The sequence below is a fragment of the Chrysochloris asiatica genome, unplaced genomic scaffold, assembly GCF_000296735.1.
Source record: "Chrysochloris asiatica unplaced genomic scaffold, ChrAsi1.0 scaffold00100, whole genome shotgun sequence".
NCBI lineage: Eukaryota > Metazoa > Chordata > Mammalia > Afrosoricida > Chrysochloridae > Chrysochloris > Chrysochloris asiatica.
The window spans coordinates 11727036-11738171 of record NW_006408618.1 but is presented as its reverse complement, the minus strand read 5'-3'; the positions used below and the strand labels follow the sequence as shown (position 1 = coordinate 11738171).

General features: G+C 40.1%; 1 protein-coding gene across 1 annotated transcript in view; it reads right to left on the bottom strand.

Annotated features, from left to right (window-relative positions):
• The window catches only part of SOAT1 (sterol O-acyltransferase 1), a 103242-nt gene extending 97143 nt beyond the window's left edge, over positions 1-6099 (bottom strand). The window contains exon 1 of the mRNA XM_006867091.1: positions 5979-6099. Within this exon, the coding sequence (XP_006867153.1) occupies positions 5979-6099 (121 nt within the window). The remainder of the gene's footprint in view (positions 1-5978) is intronic.
• Between the last annotated feature and the right edge of the window lie 5037 nt (positions 6100-11136).

Genomic DNA, 11136 nt, shown 5'->3' with positions numbered 1-11136 from the left:
GCTGAGCAAATAATTCGAGAAGCTGGGTTACATGAAGAAAAATGTGGCATCAAGATTGGAGGAAGACTCATTAACAACCTGTGATATGCAGATGATACAATCTTGCTTGCTGAAAGTGAAGAGGACTTAAAACATTTACTGATGAAGATCAAAGAAGCACAGCCTTTGATATGGATTACATCTCAGTGTCAAGAAAACACAAATCCTCAACACTGGACCAGTAAACAACATTCTTATCAATGGAGTAAAGATTGAAGTTACCAAGGAAGTAGCAGTCAAGAGATCAAAAGATGTATTGCATTATGCAAATCTGCTGTACAAGAGCTTTTTAAAGTGTTGAAGAGTAAAGATGTCAGCTTGAGGACTGAGGTGCGCCTGACCCAAACCACAGTATGTTCAATAACCTCATATGCATGCGAGAGCTGGACAGTAAGGAAAACCATAGAAGCATTGATGCATTTGAGTTATGTTGTTGGAGGAGAATTTTCAAAGTGCCTTGGGCTGCCAAAAGAACCAATAGATCCGCCGTTTTGGAAGAAGTGCAGTAGAGTGCTTCTTGGAGGCCAAGATGGCCAAACTTCATCTCTCATATTTTGGACATATTGTCAGGAGGGACCAGTCGCTAAAGAAAGATCTCATGTTTGGTAAGGTGGAGAGTCAGAGAAAAAGAGGAAGACCCCCAACGAGATGAACTGGCAAAGTGGCAGCATCGATGGACTCAAGCGTAGCAACGATCGTGAGGTTGGCCCACGATCGGGCAGTGTTTTGTTCTGCTGTGCATATGGCTATAAGTCGGTACCAACTCGATGGCACCTAACAACAACAACAACAATGAATCATAATTTTATTTAATAGGTACTGGAGCAAACCTTGACATTAAAAAAAACTTTTGTGAAAATGTGATCTAAATACTGTGCAAGTCACTGTAATGCTCATTTTTATTCAATTCAATAATTCATACATTAAGAGACTGTATAACTTATCAATCAAACTAAAGTACTTATGAGAATGCAAGGGGGCATGAATGCAAGGGTGTATAAATAATAACAGGAGACACAGATAAAAACTGGAACTAGCCAGGGAAAATTAGGGTGTAAGGTCATCTAACCCAAAGGTTACTTAAGAATCCAAAGATTATGCAGGTTGACTTTTATGGAAAAAAATGCTTGTAGCTATATCAAAATGATAATATCACCACAGAGATGGATCTTAGAGTTCTCAACAGCAGTGTTTCTCAACCAGAGATGCCAATCAGTATTATCCAGCAAGCATTTTCAAACACCACATTCCTGGACCCTCCCCCTAGAGATTCTGACTCAGTGGAGCCCAAGAAGTTGTTTTCGTGGAACCGAGTTATTATTATTATTACACAGGTGATTCTCATGCACATTCCAAACTGAGCACTGATATGAGAACAGTATCTCAAATTTTAGTACAGAAATCACCTGGGGAGCTTACTAAACAAAAATTATATTAAATAGCTCTGTAGTGGAGTATTTCCAACAAGTTTCCAGGCGGTGCCAATGCCATTAGTCCTGGCTGGCGGGCTACACTAATTGGCATGGACTGGTTTCCCTTTAAGACCTTGCTGCTTCAAAGCCACATTTTACCCATCCTCTTACTCCCTAAAGTTAACAAATGTGGAGAAAACAAAATTGGAGAAACATTATTTCCAGATCAGCATTATTTACATAAACCAAGGAAACTGTCATAGTCTTGATTTAGGCCAAACAGCTCAATTTTTAACATCTGCACTACAATTTAGAATGATTAAAACTTAATGAACAAAGATAATACTTATGAGGGTGAGTCAAAAATAATCCCCACTCCGGTTATATTAAAATGCCCACCCACAGCTGATAACAACTTTGAGTGGGCATGTGAAATGATTCTGTTAAACAGACAAGTGACAATAGATTATGTAGCAAATCGGTCATGGCTCGGCCTATGAAGTAACCCACAAGAGACTTGAGTTTCAAAAAGTTTGTGTGACATAGGTACCAAAACTATGTTGCGGAAAAGCATAAACAAAAGCTTTTGGACATCTGCAAACAAAATCTGAACCAATATTAGAAGGAAGGTAAAAGTTTCTTTTTAAAAAAATCGTTACTGGTGATGAGACAAACGAGCCTGAGAGTAAACAGTAGAGTATGAAATGGAATCATCCTCAATCTGACCATGAAAAAGTTCAACAGTTTTCTGAGATTCTCAAAGATCAGTACTAGAACACTATCAAGAAAAACGTTCAACAATCAACAGTGCTTGTTACAGTGAGATACTCACTGAAGACCTGATGCCTAAACTCAGAAGACTGCTATCCAAGGGCTTTGTGATCTTGCATGACAATGCATATCCACACACCTCCGCCCATGCTATTGGCACTGTGCAAAAACTTTGTTTTGAGGTGTTATACTCCTGATTGTGTTCCATGGAACTGTCACCTGTTTGGTCCTCTGAAAGCAGCCCTTCGAGGACAAGGATTCGCCTGATGAAGAAGTGAAGACAGCAGCACATTTGTAGCTCGCAGTTCAGCCTAAAACATTTTTTTTTTTAATAAGGGAATACGAAAGTTTGTTGACAGATGGACACAATGTATTGAAAAGCAAGGAGATAATGAAAAATGATTTATTTGTCTTTTCTCAAAGTTGATTAAAATAAATTCTACAGCCGGAGTGTGGATAATTTTTTTACTCACCCATGTAGAAATACTAAAACTATGCAGAAATTGTTGCTGTTGTTAAGTACTATCGAGTCGGTTCCAATCCATAGCAACATGATTTGTACAGGGTTTCCAACAAGTGACTGGTGGGTTTGATCCACCAGTGCTTATCCTACAGCACCACATCACACCATTCCTTTTCACAAATTTCATATTATATGAGTTTTCCACATTAAACCTAGCCAGTAGCTATAGGTCAAAGTAATATGCAATGTAAATACTACATAAATTTCTAATTAGGAATCTAATAAACAAGTTGAATATGATGAACATAATTATTATCACTTAACTGTACAAGTCAAAAAACATACAAATTCAAATTTCTTTTAGCCTATATAGTTACCACGATTAAAAAAAGAAATCTAACAGCATTCTAAACTTCACCAAGCAAACTTTAGCAGCAATATTTACAACCCTGATGGGATTCTGCTGCTGACATTCATCTATAATTAAGCAGAAGTCAGAAGAGTAAATGAATACTACTATAAAGGAGAAGCCTTGGTATGCCAAAGACACCTGCCTCAGAAAGTGCCACCCCTATTAATCAAATAAGTCTTAAATATCCTATGTTAGTTAATATCTAACTCATACAAAGGATGTTGCAAAAATAAACACCCTGATGCAATAGATGACATCTGTAAGAGTTATGTCTGCAGGTCAAAACTTTGACCTTAACAAGAAGCACCTTATCAAGCTCTCCTTTATATTCATGCATTCAGCAATCTTTGATATAAGGAACTGATAAAATTCTTTTCTTTCTCCCTGTCTCCCAAAATTTATAGCTCAGCACTAAATGGGTAAGATATGTCTTCAGTAATCTCTGTAACTATGCTAACTAAACCAAAAACAAACCCACACTCACTACCATTAAGTCCATTCCGACTCACAGGCATTCTATAGGACAGAGTAGAGCTTGGAAGCTGACTGCCACTTCTTTCTACTGCAGAGCAGCTAGTGGGTTTGAACTATTGACCTTTTTATTTCATTATTATTTTGTGTGTGTGTGTGTGTGTGTGTGTGTGTGTGAACTGAGTGATAGTCTACATGGGAGAATATCAGCTTTACACCATCATTTCACTACAATGATTACAATCTCCTCCATGCATCATCATTCAACAGTATTTGCTTCTGTTCCCCCCGTTTTTCTTTTCTTTTTTTTTTTTGGGGGGGGGAGGTAGATGTACACAAAAAATCTCCAGAATATGTAATAATTCTAATTCTAACCACCAAAGGTCACATTCTGCAAGCCTGCCTCCTAGCCACCAACACTCAGTACCTCCTCTTTCCATAAGTCTATAGAGTCCTCAGCTGCTCTCTCTCTCCATATTCCAGTCTCTGCCTCCATCTCTGGCATTGATGCTTCTCTGGATAGGGTCCCACATTTCGCTTGTGCTCTTCTTCCTTGATGGTCCTAGGGTCCTCTGTTTCTGGACTGTAAGATTAACTACTCCCTAGTTTTTGTTACAAAACTTCTATGTTTCCAATTATGACAGTCGCCATTAGTCATGATAACAATTACTCAATATTGAATTATACGAATCTTATCCCCATCTCTTTTCACCAGACCCATCTAGACAAGATGAAAACTATTCATTGGGGATTCTAACTTCACCTGCACACTCTTAAACTCCCTCTTAAAAACTTGTAAGCCAGTCATTTCGTGCCTTTAGCCTTTATTGCTCCCTCATTTTAAGTAGCCAATGCCTATGTTGCCCATCCCTATCTATCCTATACACAGAGGGACTAGGACTGATACTTGATATATAAAACTCCTTCCCTCTCTGTTCATCAAATTGTAGCAATTTACCCTCGTTTCCTTTATCGAAAATTGTTTGTTTATCTTCCCCTAGTTGAGCTCTGATTATCAAGCCATCAAGCTAGGTCAAATCGGTAATGTCTGCAAGTGTGGGAGTTCTTGTGCATCTCCCCTCACTTCATATCAGCTGGATGCTTCACTCTCAGCTCTAGTCCTATGTGGCTATGTCCCTGTCCATGGACTCAGGTGTCCCCAGGTCTCACCACACTTTGGATCAACCAGCCTTCCTCTTCTCTCTCTCTCATCTCCACGTCAACAGAAGTCTATGGAACATGGTTGACCTCAGCCCGTTTCTTCATTGCTGTCTTTCCCTCTTCCAGTAGACCAATGTGGTCATCAGCAAGCTTACATGCCTACTCATGTGTTCCCTTTGAGCTTCAGTCTTGGGGAGGGGCAGAGATTGTCCTAATGGGACTTGATTTCTTGCCTTGATGGCTTCCCGGTGAACGACTTGCTTATTTTTGTAGTAGCCAGTAATACTGCCACCATTTTTGTTTTGTTTTTTTTCCTGGTGATCTTTCTTTGAAGATGTATCTTCTGTTGCTCTAGCTGTTCCAGGCTGGTCTGCTTGTCCCTTCTAGTAGGAATGTCCCACCTCAGACGGTTCTAGACGGGGCTCAGGATTCCACCTAAGGTACTATACACAACAAAGGCTCGGCAAGAAGCCTATTTCATTGGGTGAACTACTGACCTTTCAGTAAGGAGTCAAGTATAGTACTTCTATATCTCCTATAAAAGGAATTAGGCACTCTGGGAGTCTAGCAGTTATGAGTCAGACTGCTAACCACAAGGGCAGCAATTCGAAACTATAAGCAGTTCCACAGGAGAAAGATGAGGCTTCCCTCTCCTGTAAAGATTTGCAGCCTCAGACATACTACACAGGGTCACTATGAGTCAGAAGTGACTCCATGGCACATAACCACCACTACTATCACTATAAGAGGAATCAGGATGACTAGGTGGCATAAACAAAAGGAAGGGTAATTTACTTTCACAAGATTGTTGTTGTTACTTCTATTGTTAAGTCAGTTCCAACTCACAGTGACCCTGTAGAGGGTTTCTGAGGAGCAGCTGGTGGGTTTGAACTGCCGACCTTGTGATATCCTACAGCGCCACACCAGAACTCTGCCAGTGAACACCCTGTGGAGCACAGTTCTACTCTGACACACGTGGGGTTGCCATGAGTTATAATCAACCCTACAACCATGAGGGGCCGGGGGTGGGGAAGGTGGTGGAGGTACTACACATATATCTTACCAATAGTGACTAAGATGTAATCAAACTGTTCCGTTCCAGTCTATCAATTATTTTTCCCTTCTGTGCCTTTACATTGTCTACCAACAGTGTTTATTTATTGTAAAGAGAGCTAGAGAGGAATCCCTCCCTGTCCTAGAAAACTGTTCTTTATTCCATTAATTCACCTCAAATAATTTAAAGTCTCACCATTATTAGGTGTCTCTACAGGCTCCTTCTTAGGTTCTCTCTTGTCTTCATCTTCCTCACCATTTTCATTACTGGATTTGGACAGCCGATTTCTTAAAGAAGTCTTCTCTTCACTCACCATTGTGTTAGCTATAAAAGAAGATGTAAACAGTTTCAACTAAGTATCAATGTCAGCATGTTTGTTGTTAGGTGCTATCAAGTCATAATGACCCTAGAGCAGCTGATGAGTTTGAACCACCTACCTTGCAGTTCAAACTGGCCTTGTGGTACATTATTTATCCTTCGGTGCCACATCAAAAGGTGAAAACATGTGTGTGTGTTGTTGTTGTTATTAAGTGCCGTCAAGTCAGTTCCAATTCATAGTGACCTTGTATAGGGTTTCCAAGGTGCAACTGGTGGGTTTGAATGGCTCACCTTACGGTTCACAGTTCAGTGTTGATCCTACAGTGCCACACCAGAATTTGTTGTTGTTGTTAAACGCTGTTCAGTCAGTTCCAACTAATAGCGACCCTGTATAGGGTTTCCGAGAAGCGGCTGGTGAGTTAGAACTGCCGACCTTGCAATTCAAATGGATTTGCAGTCTGGTGCATTAACCCACAGCACACACTAAAGTGGGATTTGATACCTACATATTTATCTTCTGTATGCTAAATGGTCAAAATTAAACCTTATCATCCCACAAAATCTATTTTTGTTTGCTCAAAAGGCTTACCCACCACCCAAAACCCACTACTGTCCAGTCAACTGTACCTCACAAAGATCCTATAGGACAGAGTAGAACTGCCTACAGGGCTTCCAAGGCTGTAAATCTTTATGGAAACAGACTGTCACATATTTTTCCTGCAGATCAATTGGTGGGTTGGAACCGTCGACCTTTTGGGTTAGTATTCAAGCATGCAACCAATGCACCATTCCAGATCTCCTTTAAGATATGTCAGATAAGAGAACATAAAGAGTACACAAAGTGCCATGACTCATGATTATTAGCTTCTTCAAAACAGTTTAGAAACCAAATCACCTCCAACGAAAGACAAAATAATCTTATTTTATATGAACAGGTGGTTCAAAAGGAAAACTACGACTTACAACAGCTTGCCTCAATTTTGACCAAATCCCCAGATCCATAATTCATACTATTGACATTATGTCTGATCTAAGCACCTCCTGCTATGCATGTCAGCACAATATTGCTTATTGTTATAGTTTGTGCAAGGCAAATTAATAGTAATTAATACTCAGTCCTAGACAAAAGGTTCACTGTGGCCTCTGAAGAACAGACCACAAGGAGGCAAGAGTGTAAGCAAGGTATCAGAGCAGTGAGTTACAAAACAACAGCATTATCCAGGTGAAAGATGTCTTTGACCTTTCTGATCACTCCACCTAAATATGAGATGTAGGAAAGTCAGACATTCAAACTGTAATCAATGCTAAATGGTTTCTAAGAGTTAAAATACATGTGAGATGAACCATAGTATTTGTCTCAACCTCTTGTAAGACAGGTCCAAGAGTGGGTGTTAGCCTCCTTATTTCTTCCAGATCATTATTCGTCCCTCCCATCCATAAAATCCTCAGTCATCAGATTATTACCCCTAACACCACTCCTTGCCACAGATAAGAAAGAGCTGTTTTCCTTGTCACTGCTGTCATTCACTGAGGATATAAAGACCTGGCTTATCCATGTCTCCCTACCAGTAATTCTTCCACCCTTATTTTACTTCAACATCCATGTAGACAGTTCTATCCACCACCTTGGCTTCTAAACTCCTATCTCCAATAAGCTGTTTTTACACCATGATAGACTCCACTAGAACTTACTGTACCACAGCAGAGCTTTCAGACTAAGACCAACTAGGAAGTAAGGCCTGGTAATCCATTTCTGAAAATCAAGCAATGAAAATCCTATGGCTCACAATGGTTCAGTCTACAACTAATCATGGGGATAGTAGCATTATGCATGGGGTCACCATGAATAGGGGGCTGAATCAAGGGTAACAACCACCTTCTGACCACTTACTCCAATAACTCCACACCAATTCTTTGATGTGACACTCACCAGGCCCAAACTTTCTAGACTCATCTAAGTGCCTACTTCACATCTTCATTCAACATCTTACAAACATCTCAACCTTAACACAACCAAAACTGATTTCTTGATGTTCTACAGCACTTAACCACGACCTCTTTTAAGCCACATCTACCACACTTCCACTTAGTCCTAGTCTAAGTCATAATCATCTCTCACTAAGTCTGTGTTGTTATTTTTTAACTGTGTCAAGTCAGTCTAACTCATAGTGACCCTGAAGAAGGCTTCCAAGGAGTGGCCAGTGGGTTTGAACAACTGTAGTGCCTTCCTTTCCATTCTTTCTCCCTTCTGCTCTACTTTTCACAAAGCACTTAACTTTTTGAAGTTAAGTGCTTTGTGAAAAGTAGAGCAAGTAAGAAAAAAATGGAAACTTTTAACAAAAGTTTAGTCAGATCAAAGTCATTTTTCTGCTCAACAGTCTTCAAACATTCTTATTGTTGCGGTTGTTAAGTGCCTTCTAGTGGGTTCCATTCATAGTTACCCTGTACAGGGTTTCCAAGGAGCAGCTGGTGGGTTTGAACTGCTGACCCTGTGGTTAACTGTTCAGTGCTGATCCTACAGTACCACACCAGGAGTCCTCAAACATTCAAAGTTCCCACTACAGTTGTTGTTAAGTGCTGATTCATAGCGATCCTGTATAGGGTTTCCAAGGAAAGGCTGTTGAGTTTGAACTACTGACCTTGCTGTTCAAACTGACCTTGCAGTTTAGTACAGTATCCTATAGCATCACACCAGGACTACATTATCACTCACCTCCAGCCTTATTCTCATCTCTACTCTAGTTACGTTGGCCTTCAGTTGTTTTATCAACAAGCTCATTACCACTTCAAGGCCTTTGTTAGTCTCTCAACATGGTACATTTTCCCCCGATACTTCCATGGCTTCCTCCTCCTTTACTACATTCAGGTTCTTTGATCAATAGCTCCTCCTCAGGGACTTCCCTGTTTATTCTTTAAAACAAACAAACAAAAAACCACACTCATAGCCTATTATCCCTTTAACCACTTTTTGTCTATCTCCGTCACAAGACTATAATGCTCATGAAAGGTAGAATTCTGTTTTGTTTACCAATTTATCAAGTATCTAGAATTATGCCCAGGACATATGAAACACTTCATAAAATGTAATGAATAAAGGCACATATATTTTCACATTCACGGAGGAAATACAAGCTTGTCTATCGCCTGTTCATAAAGTTATTGTTTTAATCAGCTAGCAAGAGAGTAAGAGAGCTGATTTTCTTCACTCTTATTTCTAAATCTAACCAACAATTAAATTTTTCTGACAAATGCCATGTCGTTTATACCACTGAAAAAGATCCCAAAATTATCCTGAAACAATTTTTTAAAAAATAGGAGTAGATGTTAAAACAATTATTAGCAAATTCCCTTTTGTTGTTGTTAAGTGCCATTGAGTCAATTTGGACCCATAATGACCCTGTATAGGGTTTCCAAGGAGCAGGTGGTTTTGTTGTTGTTGTTAAGTGTCATCAAGTTGGTTCCGACCCATAGCAACCCTGCACAGGGTTTCTGAGGCTGTAAATCTTCATCAGAGCAGAAAGCCTCATCTTTCTCCCGCAGAGCAGCTGGCAGTTTCGAACTGCTGACCTTGCGGTTCACAGCCTTATTCATAACCACTATGCTACTAGAGCTCCTTGAGGAGCAGGTGGTTTTAGTGGGTACTTAATATTTGCCAGGAGTCCTGGTGTGGCACTGTAGGAATAAGCACTCAACTGCAAGGTCAGTTTGAACCCTAAGGTTGGCCGTTCAAACTCATCAACTGCTCCTTGGAAACCCTATACAGGGTTGCTATGAATCGAAATCAACTCAAAGGTACTTAACAACAATACTGATAAAGTCTTTATGTATCTCATGATACCCTGAATTTATTTGATAGGGCTTTTCTATCCAAAGTCTTCTTAAGTGAATGAGTGGGACCAGGATTCTAAGGCTGGTATTGGTTAGTTTTGCCATTGAGCAAAGTTTTAAAAAGTCATCTCAGAAGCAGGAGCAGATGATCCTAGGACCATCAAGAAAGAGGAGCATGAGTGAAGCATGAGATCCCTTCCTAGAAAAGCAAAAACAGCAGAGGCAGTGACAACTGTAACAATCTAGGCCAATGGACTGAGTAAAACTGTGTGCTTACAAGTAGAAGCCTGGTTTGTAGAATGTACCCTACAGACATTTACAGACTGACTAAAGCAGTTTGTAAGAATAGGGCAGAGGCTGATGGGCCACATAGTTGAGAGGACAAAGACAAAGGTGAGGCATGCCTGCGGTAAGCAGACCAGAGGCATTCCTGACTAGAGAACTGCTGTGTCCTGAGTTAGTTTTGATCTTGAATTGTACCCTGTTCACTTCCCTAATAAACCCCATAATTCTGAGTATTGTTATGAGTTCTGTGTGGCCATTGCAATAGATTATCATACCCAGATGTGAGGCAGAGAATGCAGTGGGAGGGATGGCTGGTGTCCAAATAGGGTAAAGAAAGCCGTAGGGTGGAGGCCTGTGTGATAATGCACAGGACTGAAAGGTCCCTTTGAACTGTAAGGTCGGCGGTTCAAATTCACCAGTTGCTCCTCGGAAACAGTGTTGTTATGAGTCGGAATCAACTCTAAGGCACTAAACAACAAGGGGGCAGGCATGCCCGACCTTCATTTCATAGGAATTGGACTTGGGGCAGATTTTGAGTTTGGTTCTCTTTCCCCTGTCTGAAACCAACGGAAGTCAGACATGTTCCCACATGGTTTTTGCATATATCAGCCCATGTAAAATTAACAATAACTCTATGAGGTGGGTAACTGCTTCCATTTTCTAACAGGAAAAAAGTATTAACTACCAGAGCACAGCTACAGGTGACATCAGGAGAGAAAATTTTGAAGTAGAATAAAAAACTACCAAAAAATAAAATAAAAAGCACAGATCCTTTAGAGCAAGAGCAAAGAGCTTATATATATATATATTTTATCTGTCTTCTATATAATAGTATCAGAGCTACAGTTCATGTTTTAATAACCCTATGCAATACAGTTCATCCAAGAAGAATGAAGTCCTTGACAACTTCAATCTTTTCTCC